Genomic DNA, 22255 nt, shown 5'->3' with positions numbered 1-22255 from the left:
AAAAAAAGAAAGAAAGAAAAGAAAGCAAGCTGCCAGGTCTAGGACTTGAACCATGGTTGGCCATGTGGAAATCCAGCACCCTTAACCACCACACCACCTGCCAGCCCCCACTCAGGAATTTTGGCCCTTATTTTCAGGTTTTCACCTCAGTCTCACCTCTCACTAGCTGAGCTTCATTTTTTTTCTCCTCCATAAAAAGGGGTTTTGGAGTGAGTGAGCACCCATAGTACAGTGGGTAAGCACTGTGCATTGGGAATTGGATTCCACATGGCCGACTGTGTGGCACCAAGGTTCGAATCCCACACAGCACTGTGAAAAGCTTTGTGGGCACTGGAGCACGCATGCTCCAAATCCTAGTGGGAAGAAAAAAATGGAGAGAAAGGATTGTGGAGGGACCACTCCCCATTGGAATGAACTTTCTCTTTGTATTTGACAGGTTATGTGCCTTCCGGCAATATAAAGGATACCAGCACCCCATTTGACAGGTGTTTGCTTCCTTAGATTCAGTAAGGGAGCATCCGGCAATCCTACCCCATCTCACAGCGGTCTTTTGGTATTCTCTGCCTTTTTATTCTCTTTTCTCGAGTTTTTCCTCATTTTCCCCCCTTTTTTCTCTTTATTCCTGTTTCCTCTTTACCTTTTTCTTTGTCTCCTTTTCTTTTCTTATCCTTTTCTTTTTCACTTTGATCAAGTGATGTTTCTTACTGTTCCCACCAGGGGCACGGAGGTCCCAGTGTCTGCAAATGGGACGGCGCCACACAGTGTGTGTATGTGTGAGCGTGTGCATGTGCGGGTATGTCCCCATTCCCCTCCGGGCTTTACAACACCAAGTGCAGCATCTCGTATCTACTTTCATCTCCAGCATTAAGTACACCCACGGCGGGGCGAGCGGGCACAACTGGGAGCACAGGCGGCCCAGGCAGAGTTCTCTGGAAAGAGGCCCTGACTGCTGGCAGTAGAGGGAGCCTGGGGCGAGGGACCGGGGTCTGTGGAGAGCCGGTTCCAGCTGTTGCATCACAAAGATCCTGCCTCTGTCTCGCGGAGGGACAGCCAGGTGGCTTCCAGCTTCTTCCAGGCGTCTCCGCTAGACCCGCACATCACAGAGCTGGAACGGGATGTCCTTGCTGTCAAATCCTCCGAGGCAGCTCCTGCCTGGATTTCCCCTCATCTAGGACCGTCCTGAGAACCTCTGGGCGTACGTTCCGGGCTGGTGGCAGCGCTAGGCTGAGCCTGTCGACTTAACTTCCCAAAGTTGCTTTGATTCGCGGAGGAAAAAGAACGAGAGGCTTTTGGCCCGCCGAGGCGCCCGTAGCGAGGGGGCGGGGCCCGGAAGGAAGCAGGATGGCGGCGCCCGACAGTGACAGCGATGAGGACCTGGTCAGCTATGGGACGGGCCTGGAGCCTCTGGAAGAAGGTGCGGGCCGGATGGGCGGGCAGAATCGGTGGGAAGCAGGCCGGGGTCCAGGATTCGGGGCACACACGCCGCACTCTGTGCCAGACTCGCTCGCTACGGGCTCTGGGAGATAGCAACCAGGGAGGGCGTGCGCCGCAGTCTCGGGGTGCTCACGGTCTGGAGAGTTAGAGACCCGGAGAGAGGGGGGCTACAGAAACGACGAGACAGGTCGTGTGACAGCAGGGGTGGCCAGGCAGTGCGTGCCCCACGAGGGGACGTTCGAGCTCGAGCTTGAAATCCAAGGAAGGACCTAACCATGGGAAGATCTGGAGGGAGGGCGATTAGGGCAGAGACAGCAGCAGGTGCCAAAACCCCGAAGTGGGAGCCAGTTTAGCCAGCTGAGGGCCGGGCTGGCCTGGGGTTGAGTGGAGACTGGTAGATGATGTCAGAGGGGCGTGCAAGACTGGTCTTCCTTGGTATGGTGATGGTAAGGAGTTTTGATTTTGCGCTAAGTGTAGGGGAGTCATGGTTTGGGTGGGGGATACTGAGGAAGGTATGTGTATGTATAATTTTTTTTTTTTGGAGAGGTTTTTTTTTTTTTTTTTTTTTTTTTTCTGAGACAGCGAAAAATCACCCTCCAGGGGGAATGCCCATACCGGAATCCCTTCTCTTCCATTCTCCTCTCCGGATCTTGGACACGCACACGCACCCGGCGTGAGTTTAAGCCACCGGGTTGGGGACTTGAACCATGGTTCGCTACATGAGAGTCCAGCGACATAGCCATTATGTTAACTGCTGGTCCCAAATTTTTTTGAGAGAAATTTTTGCTATAAGGTGCTTGTGCTCTCCAGACATAGAGAAACAGAGACAGAAAGAAATCCTCCCCATCCCCCACCCCACCCCTGGGAGATGGCCACACCGCAATCCCTTCTCCATTCTCTGGGATTTGGGGCTTGCACCTAGGAGCCTGGCCTCAGTTTCAAGCCACCAGTCCAGGCTGGCCATGTGGGAGTCCATCAATGTAACTGCTGACCCCATATTTTTAAAAAATAATTATTTATATAATTTAATTTATTCATTTATTTTAATTTGTCCAGAGAGAGACAGACAGAGAGAGAGAGAAAGTGAGAAAGCAAGCCACCAGGTCCGGAACTCAAACTGTGATTAGCCATGTGGGAGTGTCCAGCACCTTAACCACCACACCACCTTTCGGCACCATGGCCTGTATTTAAACAATATTATTCTATTTTTGTTTTTTGAGAATAAGCTGATTGGGAGTGGGCAAGAGTGAGCAGGGAGATTAGCAAAAAGAGGTCTGGAGTCCGTGGTGGCATGGACTGAGGCAGTGGCTCTTGTAAGTGGTGGTCTGGGTGGAGATATGCTTTGAAAGCTGAGCTGACCTGATTTGCTAGTAGCCTGTGGGGGCAAGTACAAGAGGAGTCACATTTTCTTCTGTGTTCCTGGTCTGTTCCACTCAGTGACTTGGTTTGTTCAGCGCAGTATGTGATGCGTGTCTGGTAAGTTCTGATGGTAGTGCTTACCCTGTATGGGAGACAGAAGCGGCATGGTAGAGTCTTAGACCAGAAGTTACTTGCAGACCTGATGGTGGCGGGGGTCCCCTGCTCTTCTTACCTTGACTACATCCTTCCTGGTTGACTGCACTTCTGGGCTATCTCCCCTGATGCCCTCTTCTTTTCCTACAGTAATCACCAGAAACACTGTTTCTACCCTCTGCTTACAAAAGGCAGAGCAAGGGAACCAGCAGTTAGCGTAATGGCTATGTCGCTGGACTCCCACGTAGTCGACTGCGGTTCGTGTCCCAGACCCGGTGGCTTAAAACTCACGCTGGGCGCGTGTGCGTGCGTGCCCAAGATCCCGAGAGGAGAATGGAGGAGAAGGGATTGCGGCGTGACCATCCCCCCTGGGGGGTGATTTCTCGCTTTCTGTCTCTATGTCTCTCTCTGTCTGTCTGGTGAGCGCACGCGCCCTACAGTGAAAATCTCTCCAAAAAAAAAAAAAAAAAAGGCAGAGCAAGGCTGGTCTCCTGAGTGCTCTTGTATGTTCAAAGACAGTCTTGTTTCCTCTGAAACTCTGTTGCACACTCAGTTCTATAATATATTCAGTTTAAAGTCCTTTCAGCCCTATGTTGTCAGAGCTCTTCTCCAAGTAGACTATACTGTGGGCAAAGCAGGACCATCACTGATATGCCCTGTATCTGACACTGTATTTCTTTAAAATAGATAAGATCACATGAACTTTTTCTTTTTCTTTTTTCTTTAGATTTTTGATTTAGGGCATATGCACTTGCTGGAGAGAGACAGAGAAAAGGAGAGAAATCACTCCCCAGGGGAATGGCCATGCCACAATCCCTTCTCCATTCTCCTCTTGGGATTTTGGGCATGCATGCACATGTGCCCAGTGTGATTTTCTTTTCTTTTTCTTTTTTTTTTTAGGTTTTTGCTATAGGACATGTGTGCTCACTCAAGAGAGATAGAAACAGTGAGAGGGAAAGTGAGAACTCACTTCCAGAGAGAATGGCCATGTTACAGTTATTCTTCCATCCTCCTAGAACTTTGGGCATGTACACACATGCTCCTGGTATGATTTTCTTTTTCTTTTTCTTTCTTTGAGAGGTTTTTGGTATAGGGTGTGTGCACTCACCGGAAAGACAGAGAGAGACAGAGACAGAAAGTAAGAAATCCCCCCCAGAGGGGATGGCCATGCCACAATCCCTTCTCCATTTTCCTCTTGGGATCTTGGGCACACATGCACCTGGCGTGAATTTAAGCCACCGGGTCCGGGACTCGAACTGTGGTTAACTACATGGGAATCCAGCAACATAGCCATTACGCCAACTGTTGGTCCCAGCGTCTGGTGTGATTTTCAAGCCACTGGTTCCAGGACTCAAACTGTGGTTGACCATATGAGAGTCCAGCACCTTGACCACCATGCCACCTGCTTTCCCAAAGATCTCATTGACTTTATTAAGCACAGCATCCCATAATCTCAAAGAATTTGTTGTTGAAGGTCTCTTGAGGAGTTTCAAATGTAGTTGAGAACAAAGTTACAAAGTCTGCAAATGCTAAAATGTACAATGTAGGCAGGAAGTAATGTGCACTAATCAACAAGGAAGACTGAAGAGGCAGGATGGAGCCCCTTAAGAGGACTAGGATCAAGCAAGCATGGGTGGGAGTTATTACAGTCATGTTATAATATCTCTATGTTCCTGGGCTCACAGCTGTTCTTGTGAAGGGATGTGTTAAGTCATAAACTGTTTGAGCTATAGTTAAAAATTTTTTTAAAGAATTATTTTAACTTGGGAACCAGCAGTTAGTGTAATGGCTATGTTGCTGAACTCCCACGTAGTCGACCGCGGTTTGCATCCCGGACCCGGTGGCTTAAAATTCACGCCAGGCGCGTGTGCGTGCGTGCCCAAGATCCCAAGAGGAGAATGGAGGAGAAGGGATTGCAGTGTGACCACCCCCTCTAGGGAGTGATTTCTCGCTTTCTGTCTCTATTCCTCTCTCTGTCTGTTTGGTGAGTGCACGCGCCCTATAGTGAAAACCTCTCCAAAAAAAAAAAATTATTATTTTAACTTTATTTATTTATTTTTAATTTGACCAGTGAAGGACAAATGTGAGAGAGAGAGAGGGAAACTGAGAAAGCAGGCCACCAGGTCCAGGACTCAAATTGTAGTTGGCCATGTAGGAGTTCAACACCCTTGACCACCACGCCACCTGCTGCCCCCTCTCCCGCTTTTTTAAAAGTTTTAAGACGTTTTTTCCTTAGAATGTGTGCACTTGCTGGAGAGAGAGAAACAGAGACAGTGAGAAATGATCCCCCAAGGTGAATGGCCATGCCACAATCCCTTCTCCATTCCCCCTCTGAGATTTTGGGCATGCATGCACATGCCTGGTGTGAGTTTCAAGCCACCGGATCCAAACCTCAAACCGCTGTCACCTACATGAGAGTACAGTGACATAACAGATGCTATGCCATCTGTTGGCCCTGAGTTTTTTCTAGTTTTGATGGAGCACAAAGAATTAAATGAAGCCTTAAGGCCCTATCATGCCCCCTACCCCGCCAAAGTTTTTTTTTTTTAAAGAGAGTTTTGCTATAGGAAGCTTGTGCTTGCCGGAGAGACAGAAAGTGAGAAATCACCCCCAGGGGGATGGCCGCACTTCAGTCTCGTCTCCTTCATTCTTCTCTTGGGATTTTGGGCACGCATATACGTACCCAGCGTGAGTTTTAAGCTGCTAGGTCCAGGATTCGAATCGTGGTTGACTGTGTGGGAGTCCAGGGAAGTAACCATTATGCCATCCACTGGTTCCCTTCCCTCAAGTCTTTTTTATTTATATCTTTCATGGGAGAGCGAGAGGCAGGTCCCCAAAAGAGTCTTTGTCATTCATCCATCCCTAGTCTCAGCCAGCCTGGCTCACAGCACATGCACATGCCAGTTGTCAGAGAAGATGTGCACCCAGGACCTTTGGTATGTGAATCCACTGTTACTGCTGCACCTCTGCTTGGCTTCCCAACCATGCTTTTGCAGTGGAAGCGACACTTGATTTGTAGACTTCTGTGTCTGTGTGACCTAAAAACATCCTTTAACTTTTCATTATTAGACGGTTTTGAAGATTGCTTGTTTTCTTTCTTTTTTAGGGTGTGTGCGCTCATCAGAGAGAGAGGGAGGTGGACCCAGTAGTGAGAGGAAAACAGAATTCACTTCTCAGCATTTGGGGTTATTACATATCTTTTGTTTGTTTGTTTGTTTGTTTGGAGAGGTTTTTGCTATAGGGTGCGTGCACTCACCATCCAGAGACAGAGAGACAGAAAGCAAGAAATCCCCCCCCAGGGGGGATAGCCACGCTGCAATCCATTCTCCCCCATTGTCCTCTCGGGATTTTGGGCATGCACGCACACGCTCCCGGCTTGAGTTTAAGCCACCAGGTCTAGGACTCGAACCGTGGTTGACTACATGGGAGTCCAGTGACATAGCCATTATGCCAACTGCTGGTCCCAAGATTGTTTTTTGAGGACTTTGATTTTTTTTTCTTTTTCCTAGAAAGTGCTTGTATTCTCTAGAGAGAGACAGGAGAGGGAGAAAGCATCCCGCAATGGGGCATGGTCATGCTGCAGTCCCTTTTTCCTCCATTTCTCCATCTCGTCGGGATTTGTGGGCACATGCACACACGTACCTGGTGTGTTTTCAAACCGCTGTGTCTAGTATTCAAACAGCTCAGTGAACTGCATGAGATCCAGTTCCCTTAACCACTGGGCCATGTGCTGGCCCCTGCACTTTGAAGTGTAAATGCACTCTAACCGCTTTGTACAGTGTAACATACTAAACCAGTAATCACTTTTACTCCCTGCTTTGAAGTTTTAGTGACAGGTTAGACAAACATTGGTAGAGAGAGACTCCACACCTTAATTAAAAGTCCTGGGCCTTACTTACAGAAAGGCTTATGGGATAGGAATTAGCCAGCGAGCCTAGCTTTCAGAGATGGGCATAACCTTGTAGACACGTAAGTCTTCTAAGCTGGAAGGATAGGGGCACCAGTACTTACCCACTGTTTCCTTAGGTACTTCCACTCGGTTCTGTCTCTGAATTCTATCTCCCATCTTATACCCAGATTCATTTTAGGGTCATTGTCCTCTTCCCTGACGCTGTGGCCAGTGGCCTGCATCACCTACAGGACTTTACGATAGACCTTCGAGATTCTTTGCATCATCAGCCCTTTGGGTTCCATCTTCAGTCAGACCTGGCTACATTCTCCACATACCTGATGTCGCTCCTTCTACCTCCTTCTCTTTACTGATGGAAGTGAATGCCTCTATTGGGAATTGTACCCCTATCTGCACTATCGAAGCTCTGTTCTTTCTTGGTGCCGGTAGGTGGTGTGGTGGTTAAGGACACTGGACTCCCACATGGCTGACTGTGGTTCAAGTCCCAGACTTGGCGGCTTACTTTCTCACTTTCTCTCTCATTCTCACTCTCTCTCTCTCTGCTGAAATTAAAAAGAAATAAAGTTAAATAAAATAATTCTTTTAACAAAATTCTGCTCTTTCCTGAGGGTGACCGATATGGTCCTTTGTGGTGTCAAAGGTGCTCCTGTACATGCGGCCTTCTCTGGTGGGCTCTGAGCCCTTAAGAGCAGGGATGGAGGGGCCGGCATGTGGCATGGTGGTTAAGGGTGCTGGACTCCCACATGGCCAACTGCGGTTTGAATCCCGGACCTGGCGGCTTGCTTTCTCATTTTCTCTCTCTCTCTCTGTTGAAATTAAAAAGAAATAAAGTTAAATAAAATAATTCATAAAAAAAAAAAGAGAGAGAGCAGGGATGGAATTGTGGTTTATTTTCTATACCCAGGATGTAGAACTGGGCTGCTTCTATGGCAAGACGCTTAGTAAACTGTCGTTTTGTTATTGAGTAAGGGGTGGCACTGATGGCATCCTTGGTTTGGGGCAAGCCTTGTTTTTTCTGTTTTTTTAGTTAGAGAGCATGTGCCATTTGCCCAAGAGAGACAGGGAGAAGAGAAAGCACTCTTCATGGGGAATGGTCATGCTACAATTCTTTCTCCTCCATCTTTCCCTCCTTTCAGGATTTTGGTCACACTTGCACATGCTTCTGGCATGTGTGAGTTGCCTAGTCTGGGACTCAAACTATGCCATCTCCCACATGGGGTCAGCTGCCTTAACCGTCAGGCCATGGAACTGGCCCATCATCTTGTTTTTGGTTTTAAGAATTATTTATCTTATTTATGATTACCAGCATTTTAAAATTTGTTGTAGTCATCAGAAAGAGACAGAGAGGGGGAAAGTGAGAAACTAAGCTGCGAGGTCCAGAGACTCAAACAGCAGTCAACCGTGTGGGAGTCCAGCATCTTAACCACCATGCCACCTGCCAGACCCCAGTAATCTTGTTTTAACTTTGTACTTAAAGTTACTCTGTGGACCTCAGGGCAGTCACTTAATCAATGTCCTTATCAGGGTGTGATAAATGAAATAATATGTATGAAAGGAAGGATTAGTTGTTACTAGTAGCCGTAATTATAACAGGGCCTGGCTAAAATGCCACCTCCTCTCCGTCACTGTGGTGAGAGGTAGCACCTTCTCCTTCGGAGCCCCGGTTGACCGTGCCAGCTGCCGCCACAGGTTCCACTCAGTTGTCTGCAGATCTTATCCTCTCCCGGAGCTGAGCACTTTGACTCTAGAATAATAGTTCTGAGCACTGGCAGGACCTGTTTGCTCTCACCCTTGCCTGGTGGTTCCCAGCTGGGGACAGTTGGCAAGGTCTGAAGACATTCTGGGTTGTCATGGTTTTAGAGGAAGTGGAGGAAGCTGCTACAGGCATCTAGTGTTACAGGACAGGAATGCTGCTAAGCCCCTATGGCCCCCCCATAGCCCCCCATGGCCCCCCACAGCAGTACACACTGCCAGCCATGCTGAGATTGAGAAACAGGTCTCAGCAAAGAATCATGCCCTTGCGCATGGCAGGAATGGAGGATGTGTACTGCATTTCTAAGAAATCCTGGACTGGGGCCAGAAGTTGGCACAGTGGTTAAGCTGCTGGACTCCCACATGGCCGACTGTGGTTCGAGTCCCTGTGGCTTGTGCCCCCCACCCCCCAAGCCTGCCTGCCTGTCTTTGGTGAGCACATGTGTCTTGTATCAAGTTAAAAAATAATAACAAATAAAATTAAATAAATTAAAAAAATAACCTTCTGGACTTGGAGACCCACTTTGTAATTCCATTCTTTAAAATGAAAAGACATTCTTGCTGCTGTTAACTGAACTTTACTATGGTCAGACATTGTACTTGGCAGCCTAGGCTTGGTATTTAATCGTTATGACCCACCACAAAGATGGGCTTCACCCTAATTTTATAGTTGTGGAGGCTGCAGCTCAGAGGATTAAGTAGCTTGCCCAAGACCACAAAGTTAATAGCAGTACAGTAGGGGGATTTGAACTCAGATCTCCTGGTCTTTAAACCAGAGCTCTTTACTGCTCTGCTGAGGGTTATACTCCAAGAATGACCTGGAGATTTCACAAGTTACAAGTAAGACTATAGGATTGTGAGGCCGGCAGTTTCTTTACTTTTGTTGTCTTTTCCAAAATTAGAAACTGGCTTAATTACTATCATCATCATTATTATTATTATTTTTGCTATAGGGTACGTGTACTCACCAGAGAGACACAGAGGACAGAGAGAGAGAGAACAAAAATGAGATACCACTTCCCACCCTAAGGGGGATGGCCATGCCGCAATCCTATCTCCTCCATTCTCCTCTTGGGATTTTTGGGTACCTGTGCACATGTGCCAAGGGCAGTTTTCAAGCTGCCAGGTCCAGAGCTTGAACCATAGAGTCAGCCATGTGGGTTCCAACTGCTTTAACCTCCATGCTGCCTGTAGGCCAGAACTGGCATGATTAGTCAAGTAACAGTATCCATGGATTTTAGGAGACATTTTTATTTTTAAGAGGTTTTTGCCATAGGGCATGTGCACTCACTGGAGAGAGAAAGACACAGTGAGAAGGAAAGTGAGAAATCACCCCCCACGATGCATGGTCACGCTACAATCCCTTCTACTCCTTCTCCCCTTGGGATCTTGGGCACGCACGCACATGCACCTGGTGTGAGTTTCAGACCACGGGGTCTGGGACTCAACTCTGGTCGACCATGTGGGAGTCCAGCAACATAGCCACTATGCCATCTACTGGCCCCTTAAGGAGACATTTTACTTACTGTGCGTGATAATGATGACAGCAGCAGCAGCAGCACCTAGGGGTTTTAAAGTATCGAGTGACTCTCTTGCTATTCATTTTATAGTCATTATTTAATTTGCATAACAGCTCGATAAAATAGCTATTACTATTTTTAAAAAGAATTATTTATTTAATTCCATTTTTTTTTTTTTTTAATTTGACTAGACAGAGAGAGAGGGAAAGCAATAAAGCAAAAGCACCAAGTCTGGGATTCCCCCATTGGCCATGTGGGAATCCAGCACCTTTATTCACCACACCACCTGCCAAATCCTAAAATAGCTAGTACTATTTTTTTTTTGGAGAGGTTTTTGCTATAGGGCGCGTGCCCTCGCCAGACAGACAGAGACAGAGAGATAGAAAGCGAGAAATCACCCCCCAGGGGGGATGGCCACGCCCCAATCCCTTCTCCTCCATTCTCCTCTTGGGATCTTGGTCACGCATGCACACGTGCCCGGCATGAGTTTAAGCCACTGGGTCCGGGACTCGAACCGCGGTCGACTACGTGGGAGGCCAGCAACATAACCATTACACTAACTGCTGGTCCCAGCTATTACTATTTTTTTTTTTAATTATTCTATTTAACTTTATTCATTCATTCATTTTAATTTGACCAGAGAGGAACAGAGTGAGAGAGAGAGGTGACTACGCTGCTATCCCTTCTCCATTCTCTTCTCAGGATCTTGCACACACACACACACACACACACACACACACACACACACCCCGGATGAGTTTAAAGCTGCCAGGTCTAGTACCCGAATCATGGTCGGCTACATGGGAGTCCAGAGACTTAACCATCATGCTATCTGCTGGTCCCTAAAACACCTTTTTATTTTAACTTTTTTTTTTTTAACTTTAACAATTTTAATTAAATTTAGAATTTTAAATTGGAGTTGATAAAATTAGGCAATAATTTTTATCAGGATACTTGAGATTTTAATGTATTAGGTTAAATTGTTTTATGTTTTTCTTTTTAATGTTTTTTCCTTGTGTGATATGACAGCATAGCCCTTTTTTTTTTTTTTTTTTGGATGTTTTTTCCTTTATGTGCGCGTGCACTCGCTAGACAGACAGAGAGAGACATAGAGACAGAAAGCGAGAAATTACCCCCCAGGGGGGGATGGTCACACCGCAATCCCTTCTCCTCCATTCTCCTCTCGGGATCTTGGGCACACATGCACACGCACCCGGTGTGTTTCAAGCCACCGGGTCTGGGACGCGAACCGCGGTTGACTACGTGGGAGTCCAGCAACATAGCCATTACACTAACTGCTGGTTCCCAGCATAACCCTTTTTTTTTTTTTTTTGAGAGAGATTTTTGCTGTAGAGCACATGAGTTCACCTGAGAGACACAGAGAGAGAGACAGAAAGCAAGAAATCACACGCCTCCCCCCCGCCCCCCGGGGGAATAGCCGCACCACAATCTCTTCTCCTCCATTCTCCTCCTAGGATTTTAGGCACACACGCACACGCGCTCGGTATGAGTTTCAGACTTCTAGGTCCAGGACTCAGACCACGGTCAGCCATGTGGGAGTCCAGTGACGTAACCATTACGCTGTCTGCTGGTCCCAACCTAGCCCTTTGCAATGAAGTAAGAAAATGAATAAGCTTAAAATATAGCAATTGTGGAATCAGGAGATTTACAGAAGTTAAAGAAACTCTGAAAATTTGGGAAAATTGGGCAACACCAAAGAAAGAAGTCTTGGTGTTGGGAAATGCTGTGACGTCCTTGAAGAGGTGTCGAAATGACCCTTCTGTCGCAGACCTCGGGCTGCCCCGTGTCACTGCAGCTTCTTGCCCTTTCTATTGCCCGCAGAGTTCAATTCTATCTATCTGCCCTGATGTAATTTGGCAGTTGTAATGAGATTTAGTGGGAATCGCAGACCGTTTTTGTTAAAACATGTTTCTAGTATAAGCTTGATGAAATCTAGTGCATTCTAGATTATATACGCTTGTAAGAGCTAGAAATAGCACCTTAATTTAAATTGTTAAATTTGAAGTTACAAGAAGAGAACAATTTTTTTTTCTTAAGGCTTTGCCATAGAGTGTGTACGCTCACTGGACAGAGACAGTGAGAGGAAAGTGAGAAATAACCACCCCCTCCCGCCCCCAGCCGGAATAGCCACACCCAAATCCCTTCTCATCCATTCTCCTGGGATTTTGGGCACACACACACATGCCTAGTGTGACTTTCAAGCCACTGAGTCTGGGACTCGAACTGCCTTCAGCCCTGTGGGAGTCCAGCGTCTTGACCACTGCGATGACCTTAATTCATTATGTTTAGAAATAACCTTTTCCCTAAATTTCTTCTAGCCTCCCATGCTCTGCTGTCTTTTTTATAAGGAGAAAATTTTTCTTTTTTTTTTTTTTTCAGGTGAAAGGCCAAAGAAACCAATTCCTCTTCAGGATCAGACTGTCAGAGATGAAAAAGGAAGGTATAAGCGATTTCACGGAGCCTTTAGTGGAGGATTCTCTGCTGGGTACTTCAATACTGTTGGCTCAAAAGAAGGTATGGCACTCCTATTTGTAACTGTTATATTGCTAAAGCAGATAATTGAGATGTGATTCCACCATTCCCCCCCTTACCTCCACTTTTTTTTTTTTTAAACTTCTTTAAACATTTAATGCATACATTGTAATCTTTTGTGTTCTCTGAATATTTGGAATGTTTCCCAAGTCAACTTGTATATTGTTCTTTAACCTGAAGGTGAAAGAGTTTCTTTCACTTTATAAAAAACACATACATTCTTACCAGATAATCAAACGGTGATAATGATTTGCACTTCGTATTGCATTTTGCCATGCACAAAGTACTCACACAGATACACTCAGTTAATCATTGACTGGCTCAGTGACTGAGGAGAACAGGTGTCACAGGTGAATTGCAAATGAGGCCACTAGTGTGAGTTCTCAGCCTGAGAGAAAAAAAATCTATTGGATTCTTCACCTTATGCAATATAATAAATTCTATATTGTTTAAAGTAATGCATTTTTTTAAAAAAGAAGTACTCATTTAATTTATCATTATTATTATTTTATAATTTGCTACAGGGCACATGTAGTCACCAGAGAGAGACAGAATTAATTTTATTGATTATTATTATTATTACTTTTTAATTTGACTATAGAGAAAGGAAAAATGAGAAAGTAAGCTGCCAGATCTGGGACTTGAACCGAGGCTGACCAGTGGGAGTCTGGCACTTTAAACACCACACCACCTGCTAGCCCCCAATGCTTGTTATTTTTATTTATTTATTTATTTTTTGTTATGGGGCGCGTGCACTCGCGAGACAGACAGAGAGAGACAGAGACAGAAAGCGAGAGATCACCCCCCTAGGGAGGACGGCCACGCTGCAATCCCTTCTCCTCCATTCTCCTCTTGGGATCTGGGCATGCATGCACACTCAGCTGGTATGAGCTTTAAGCTGCCGGGTTTGGGACTCGTACCGTAGTCGACCACATGGGAGTCCAGCAACATTAACCATTACACCATCTGCTGGTCCTATCTACTTTTACATTGTAATATATAATGAAATTATATATTATAAATTATACAGCTCACTATAATACAGTACCGGCAGCCAGTCCCCTGTACTAGCCTCACTGCCTCAACTCCACCTGAGATCAGGTGTTTGATTCTTGTAAGGAGTCGCAACTTCAATCCCTCTCATGTGCGAAATCACCCCCCAGGGGGGATGGTCACGCCGCAATCCCTTCTCCTCCATTCTCCTCTCAGGATCTTGGGCACGCACGCACACGTGCCCGGTGTGAGTTTTAAGCCACTGGGTCCGGGACGCGAACTGCAGTCAACTACGTGGGAGTCCAGTGACATAACCATTACGCTAACTGCTGGTTCCCAAACCTGGAAGAAGTTTTCGAACTGGAAGAAAATTACTTTATATTCCTCAGTTATGAATGGAAAATGAACGGATTTACTCATGCAGTGATCATTATTATTTTTTTGGTAAAGAATTATTTCATTTTGTTTATTAATTCTTTTATTTTAATTTGACCAGAGAAAGACACAGAGAGAGAGAGAGAGAGAGAGAGAGAGAGAGAGAGGGAGAGAGAGAAAATAAACCACCAGGTCCAAGACTCAAACTGTCATCAGCCATGGGGGAGTGTCCAGCACCTTAACCACCGCACCACCTGCTACTCCCCTTATGTGGTAATTATTAAGAAAAAGATAGGTGGATCATTTATATATATACATATATGTATATATATATATGTAAATGTATGCGTGTGCATGTGTGTGTGTGTGTGTATGTGTATATATATATATATTTTTAAAAATCTTATGCTGAGCAATAATAATAAAGATGAAAAACAGTACAAGAAAGAAAAAAAAAAGCAACAAGAGTTAATAGGGGTAAATAAGTTGTTTGGAGTTCAATACCCAGAATGTGTAAAGATCATAGTCCCCAATGAGCAAATAGTCAAAGTATTTGAACAGTTTACTTCAGAAGAGATAGAAATGCTATGCGGAACTTTCAGTCTTAAAAAAAAATATATTTTTTGGAGAGATTTTTATAGGGCACATATGCTTGTTGGAGAGACAGAGAGAGGCAGAAAAAGAGAAAGTGAGAAATCACCCCACTGGGGGAATGGCCACACTACAGTCCCTTCTCTTCCATTCTTCTCTTGTGTTTTTGGGTACACACACACATGTGCCCAGCTTGAGTTTCATGGTGCTGGGTCTAGGGCTTGAACTGTAGTAGTTCATGTGGAAGTTCAGCACCTTAATCGCTAAGCCACCTGTTGGCCCCCAGATTTTTTGTTTTGTTTTGTTTTTATTGCCAGAAGGCATATGCCCTTGCCAGAGAGAAAGAGAGAGAGAGGAGAGAATACCTCTTAATGTGGCATGGTCATGTTCAAGTTTTTCTCCAGTTCTCCATCTTGTCAGAATTTGGGACACATATTCATATATGCCTGGTGTATTTTTCAAGTCACAGGCCAGGATTCGAACCACAGTTTGCCATGTGTAATCCGGGTCCCTATATACAGTGCTTATCTTCTGTGCTAGGTTCCCCTAGCCTTATATTAAGAAAAGCAAACTGAGGGCCAGGCCTGTGGCTTGGTAATTAAGGGAGCCGGTTCCCACATGGATGACTGTATGAGTTGAATCCCAGTCCTGATGGCTTGATAAACACATGTGTGCATGCATGTCCAAGATCCTGACTGGGTGAGATGGAGAAGGATTTGTAGCATGACTACATCTCACTGGGGTGTGCTCCCTCCTGCCTCTTGCAAGTGCATGTGTCCTCTGGCAAAAAAAAAAAAAAAGAAAAAAGAAAAAAAAGAAAGAACGAACAAACTAAGACACCATTAATGTAGCATCCCTAGTGAGATGGTAAAAAATGATGAATTCCTGGGGCCAACAGGTGGTGTGGTGGTTGAGGGTGCTGGGTTCCCACAGGTCCAACCATAGTTCAAGTCCCAGATCTGGTGGCTTGGTTTCTCACTTTCCCTTTTTTTCCCTCTGTCTCTCTCTGGTCAAATTAAAAAATAATCATAACTAATGGGAAAAAATAAATTAATTAATAAATCTTTTTAAAAAATTATGGATTTCCAAAGAAAGAGGCAAACTAACACACTGTAGGCTGTTGGCTAGTGTTAGACAACATTTCTGGAGAGTGGTTTGATTCATCAATGCCACTTGAGGACTTTAATCTAAAAAAAAAAAAAAGAAAGAAAACAACCCCATCTGTATTTTGTAATTATAGCTCTGCCATATCATTTAAAACCAGGACCAGCTCAGATGCTGGGGATTAGTCAAGTAGACGTTGGCAAGGTAATACACTGGAATATCTTCTCATCACTAGGAGTGACAGGCTCAAGACTGTGTAGAAACAGGACAAAACTTCAGAAATCTGCAGTGGGGGAAAGTGCTGGGCCTAGGGTGTTGCCTAGGAGAGCTGCTCTTACTCTCTGGGGATATCTTCCAGACTGGCCCAGAAACCTGATTCACCCACCCTCCAAGAGTAGACTTTCCCTGGGACCAGTAGTTGGCATTAATGGCTATGTCGCTGGACTCCCATGTAGTCGACCATGGTTTGAGTCCCAGACCTGGTGCTGGGCATGTGTACATGTGTGCCAAAGATCCCGAGAGGAGAATGGAGGAGAAGGGATTGCGGTGTGGCTATCTCCCCTGGGGGGTGATTTCTCGTTTTCTGTCTCTCTGTCTCTCTTTGTCGGGCGAGCGCCCACGCCCTATGGCAAAAACCTCTCCAAAAAAAAAAAAAAAAGTTCATGTGGAATAATTATGTCTATGTAAGCAGTGAAATGGGAGTCTGTGGCTATTGGGAGTTTCAAGTCCATATATGTTACTTAATTATGGATCAAAATACTCTCTAGTATTATAAAGATCTAAACTCCTTTTTTTTTTTTTGCTAGGATGGACCCCTTCTACATTTGTGTCTTCACGACAGAACCGAGCAGACAAATCTGTCCTTGGTCCTGAAGATTTTATGGATGAAGAGGTGAGTGTACAAAACTTTAATTGTCAGATAGCTGGTGTATGTATGTACTGTCTCTCTCCCCAGAAAGTCTGACACACAACTTTCTTTTCCTTTTTTTTTAAAATTTGCTTGAGAGTGTATGCGTTTGCATTTAGAGACAAAGAGAGAGACAGAGAGAGAGAGAGAGAGAGAGAGGAGAAGACACCCCATAATGGGGCATGATAATGATACAATCTGTTCCCCTTCATTTCTCTATCTAGGATTTTGGACATGAATGTACACTCCCAGCTTGTTCAAGCTGCCATGGCCAGGACTTGAACTGTGGTCAGCCATGTGGGATCTGGCTTCCTCTGTAGGGAGCTTATGCTTTGGGGCCAATCCTACATGTCCATTCTTTTTTTAGAGAGTTTTTTTTTTTTTTTTTTTTTTTTTTTTTGCTTGTGGGTGCTTGCTTGTGCTTGCCTGAGAGACAGAGAGACAAAAAGTGAGAAATCACCACCTGGGGAGCTAGCCATGCCCCAATCCCTTCTCCTCCATTTTCCTTTTGAGATTTTGGGCATACAGGCACATGCACCTGGTGTGAGTTTTAAGCTGCCGGTTCCAGGACTTAAACCCTGGTCGTCTATGTGGGAGTCCAGCAATGTAACCATTTCACCATCTGATGGTTCTGAAAATGGCTAAGTATTTATGGATATATATTAATTTACTTTCGACTTTAAAACCTTTAAGTAGATTTAGGACAGATATTTGTAAGATCAACGATAGACTGAAAGAGCATTTGTTGATTCGAACTTTCGAACTTTGAATCTTTACTTAAGACATTGGCTCATAGCAGATGTGATGTTCTTGTCTTTAGATTTAGAAAACAGTTTCAAATATACTGAGGGATATATAAGAAATAAAATAATTTCTCATTTCTTTTTTTTTGAAATAGAAAGTAAGAATACTGGCCTGCATTTAATGAATTAGTATTTGTATTTACAAAACTACCTAGCTACATTTGGATTATAATCCATTAATTTCCATTTAACTCAACATTTTTTTTAAAAAGAGATTTGTGCTATAGGGCACATATGCTTGCTGGAGAGATGGACAGAAACAGAGAGACAGAAAGCAGGAAATAACCCCCCCCCCCAACACCACCAGGTGGGATGGTCACACAATTCTTTCTCCTCCATTCTCTTCTTGGGACTTTGGGCCTGCTCAAACACGTGCCTGGCATGAGTTTTAAGCCTCTGAGTCTGAAACTTGAATTGTGGTCTACTACATGGGAGTTCAGCAACAGAATCATTATGCCATCCACTGGTCCCTGTCAGGGCTAAGTAAAATTAATAAAAGAGGGAGAAAATGTAATAAGGAGATAATTTTTTCTTTTTTTTTTCTCTTAGCTAACAATAGTTGACAAAGACAAATTACCTGGACTTTCAGGTAGCTTCATGATCCTAATTTGTCCACTTCATTTATTGAAACAAGTAACATCAAGGGTTTAAATTCATGTAATTTCTTTGACAAATTTTAATTTTTACAGTAAACATTTTTTTAGAGGTTTTTTTTTTTTTTTTTTTGCTTGTGGGTGCTTGCTTGTGCTTGCCTGAGAGACAGAGAGACAAAAAGTGAGAAATCACCACCTGGGGAGCTAGCCATGCCCCAATCCCTTCTCCTCCATTTTCCTTTTGAGATTTTGGGCATACAGGCACATGCACCTGGTGTGAGTTTTAAGCTGCCGGTTCCAGGACTTAAACCCTGGTCGTCTATGTGGGAGTCCAGCAATGTAACCATTTCACCATCTGATGGTTCTGAAAATGGCTAAGTATTTATTTATTTATCTATTTTTTTAGAGAGAGATTTTTTTGCTATAGGGTGTGTGCTCTCCAGAGATACAGAAAGCTAGAAATCACCCCCTGGGGGGCCTACATGCCCATTCTTTTTTTTTGGAGAGGTTTTTGCTATAGGTGGTGTGTGCTCGCCAGATATATGGAGAGAGACAGAGATACAAGAAAGCGAGATATCATCCCCCGGGGAGATGGCCATGCCGCAATCCCTTCTCCTCCATTCTCTTCTTAGGATCTTGGGCACGCACGCACATGCGCCTGGCATGACTTTAAGCCACCGGGTCCGGGACTTGAACCACCGTCGACTACATGGGAGTTCAGCAACATGGCCATTATGCTAACTGCTGGTCCCAAGTGTCCATTCTTAAAGCAGTCCTTGGTTAGAAGAAGGGGATCAAAATAACGGTTTACAGGACCAACAGTGCTTAACTGTGGTTCCAATGAGCAGCCACTGTCATGGTTTGCCCTCAGCCAGTGGCCTTGCCTTATGCGAGGATGCGGTTCTAAAATCAGTATGAGTTCTACCATTCTGCTGATCCTGAGTTAAATTTTGTAGTTTTAGGAGCCAGCAGATGGCATGGTGGTTAAGGGCCCTGGACTCCCACATGGGTGACTTTGGTTCAAGTCCCAGACCTGGAGGATTGCTTTCTTACTTTCTCTCTCTCTGTCTCTCTCTGGAAATATTAAATAATAATAATAATAATAATAAAATAAAGTTAAAAAAAGTAATTCTTTAAAAAATATTTTATAGTTTTAACTTTTTTCTTAAAGAAATAAAGAGATGGGCCAGTGGGTGGTATGGTGGCTGGGGCATTGGATTCCCACACGGTTGTTTCAAGTCCAGGACCCAGCAGCTTAAAAATCACAAGAAATAAATAGATAAATAAATAAATGTTTAAAAAAAATAAAGCTATTTGATGTACTCTTTAATCACCTTCCAAACAATATAACCCTGTTTGAATTGTTTTCCTGAAGGACCTCAGTGAATTTGGGATAGCACCTAAGGCGATTGTTACCACAGACGATTTTGCATCCAAAACCAAAGATCGCATACGAGAAAAGGCCAGGCAGCTGGCAGCCGCTACTGCCCCTATTCCTGGAGCCACTCTGCTTGATGACTTCATAACGCCTGCAAAGTGAGAATTTCGTTCTGGCTGTCCCAATCTTGGCATCGGGCTTGCATATGTGTGATGTTGTTCTTAGGGATAGTTGGGTTGCAAGTAAGAGAAGCCTTATTCTACTAAACGTCTCAGAGAAAAGGAGGATTTTTGCCCAAAGAATCTTGCTACCTGCAGAGCTGGAGCTCCAGCCACTGGCCATGTTGCTGGTGCTCAGAGACCAGAGAGTAGTCAGGAATTGTGGTGACATCCCTCCCCACCTCCCTCACAGGCCTTCTGGGTGCTCTCCTGTCTGCCCCATTCTACCCTGTCTCTCTACACGCCTCCTCGGTCTGCTCCTGGGGTGTGGCTTGACCTCCTCGGTCTGCTCCTGGGCTATGGCCTGACCTCCTTGGTCTGCTCCTGGGGTATGGCCTGACCTCCTCGGTCTGCTCCTGGGGTGTGGCCTGACCTCCTCGGTCTGCTCCTGGGCACACAGCCTGATGTGGCAGCCACAGACCTTCATGATTCCCCAGGCCACATGCTTGACAAAGACTATCTAAAGTTCCCATCTGCCCCTCACAGTTCAGGTGTGGCCAGAACAAAGGGGTCACACAGTTCTAATGCGGATGAGGAAAAGAGGCCAGGCAAGACAGGCTTAGGAGCTGGGCAGGAACTCAGGAGCTGCTTATTCCATGCTGCTACCAGTGTTACACAAAGATGCTTATTTCGATGTCTTGCTGTCCTAGAGTATCTATTGGTTTTGAATTGCTAAGAAAAATGGGTTGGAAGGAAGGACAAGGAGTTGGTCCTCGAGTAAAGAGAAGGCCACGCCGACAGAAACCTGGTATGTTTATTGGTTGTCATTGATTATGTAGCATACTTTTCTTTCTTGTCTTTTTTGAGAGAGATTTTTGCTGTAGAGTGTGTGCACTCACCAGAGAGACAGAGACAGAGAGGCAGAAAGTGAGAAATAACTCCCTGGGGTAGTGGGCATGCTTCAATTCCTTCTCCATTCTCCTCTTGGGATTTTGGGCACACATGCATATGCACTTGGTGTGAGATTTTTTTTTTAATTAAAAAAAATAATGATTTATTTCCATTTTTTATTATTATTTTTAATTATTATTTTTGTTTTTTTTGGAGAGGTTTTCACTATAGGGCGCGTGCGCTTGCCAGACAGACAGAGAGAGACATAGAGACAGAAAGCGAGAAATCACCCCCCATGGGGGATGGTCACGCCGCAATCCCTTCTCCATTCTCCTCTTGGGATCTTGGGCACGCACGCACCTGCGCCCGGCCTGAGTTCTAAGCCACCGGGTCCGGGATGCAAACCGTGGTCGACTACGTGGGAATCCAGTGACATAGCCATTATGTTAACTGCTGGTTTCCTATTATTTTTAATTTTGACCAGAGGAATATATAGAGTGAAAGGGAGAAAGCAAGCTGTCAGGTCTGGGACTCAAATTGCAGTTGGCCACGTGAGAATCTAGCGCCTTTAACCACCATGCCACCTCCCGGCCCTTCTAGTGTGAGTTTTAAACCACTGCATCCAGGATTCAAACCTCAGTTGGCCATGTGGGAGTCCAGCAACATAACCATATGCCATCTGCTGGTCCCAGCATACTTTTCAATGGTTACATGTTATGAGAAAATTGCTAGATCAAGTAGTCGCCACATATTGTTCATCTTTGTATGTGTGCATCAGTCTGCTATTGTGTTGCCATAGAGATAACTGAAACAGTGATTTATAGGGACAGTTTATTCAGCACATGGTTTGGAGGTCCAAGATCCAGGGGCCAACTTCTGGGAAGGCTACAACATGACAGAGGGCGGGAACTTGAGCAGAGTGGCTGTCCCTAAGTTTCTATCTGTCCTGGTCTTTTTTCCCCTCTTCTATAAACCTATCAGAACTCAGTCATGTGAGCTCCACCCTAATGACCTTATCACACCTATGAGGGGTTTAATTTTCATTTAATGCCCTTACAATATAACCAAGTCCCAGCCACTGTGGGGAGGCATCCCAAACCCTAACAATGTGTAATACACAACAGCTTTCAGAAAGATTGTGCTAGTTTGTATTCCTGCTAGCAGCGTATGAAAGTCTGTGACTCCTACCCTCACCAAACCTCATCACAGTTTTTGTTTGTTTTTCCTATAGGGTGTGCATGTTTGCCAGAGAGAGATAGAGAGGGGGAAGGTGAGAAATCACCGTCAGGGGGATGACCACGTTGCAATCCCCTCTCCATTTTCCTCTTGGGATTTGGGCATGTACGCACACACACCTGGTGTATTTTCCAAACTGCCAGGTCCAGGACTTGAACCATGTATTCAGCCATGTGGGATCCAGCCACCTTTACCATCATACCACCTGGCTGGCCCATCACAGTTTTTTTCTTTTCGTTTTTTAACCTTTCTACAGGGCGCAGGTACTCACCGAAGAGAGACAGAGATGGAAAGAGGGAGAAAGAAAGAGAGGGAAAGTGAGAAATCACTCCCGGGGAATTGGTCACACTGCAGTCCTTTCTTTCATTTATTTATTTATTTATTTATTTATTTAGGAGAGATTTTCACTGTAGGGCGCGTGCACTCGCCAGACAGAGAGAGACATAGAGACAGAAAGCGAGAAATCACCCCCCAGGGGGGATGGTCACGCCGCAATCCCTTCTCCTCCATTCTCCTCTTGGGATCTTGGGCACGCACGCACACGC

At 45.1% G+C, this 22255-nt stretch overlaps 1 protein-coding gene across 1 annotated transcript in view; it reads left to right on the top strand.

Moving 5' to 3' along the window:
* The first annotated feature begins 868 nt into the window (after positions 1 to 868).
* The window catches only part of GPATCH1 (G-patch domain containing 1), an 87015-nt gene continuing 65628 nt past the window's right edge, over positions 869 to 22255 (top strand). Inside the window, exons 1-5 of the mRNA XM_006167982.3 lie at positions 869 to 1414; positions 12529 to 12663; positions 16551 to 16636; positions 19423 to 19583; positions 20294 to 20391. Of these exons, the coding sequence (XP_006168044.2) occupies positions 1342 to 1414; positions 12529 to 12663; positions 16551 to 16636; positions 19423 to 19583; positions 20294 to 20391 (553 nt within the window). The 5' untranslated portion in view covers positions 869 to 1341. The remainder of the gene's footprint in view (positions 1415 to 12528; positions 12664 to 16550; positions 16637 to 19422; positions 19584 to 20293; positions 20392 to 22255) is intronic.

Source organism: Tupaia chinensis, unplaced genomic scaffold, assembly GCF_000334495.1.
Source record: "Tupaia chinensis unplaced genomic scaffold, TupChi_1.0 Scaffold145396_1, whole genome shotgun sequence".
Classification (NCBI taxonomy): domain Eukaryota; kingdom Metazoa; phylum Chordata; class Mammalia; order Scandentia; family Tupaiidae; genus Tupaia; species Tupaia belangeri.
This window is presented reverse-complemented; position numbering and strand designations above follow the sequence as displayed.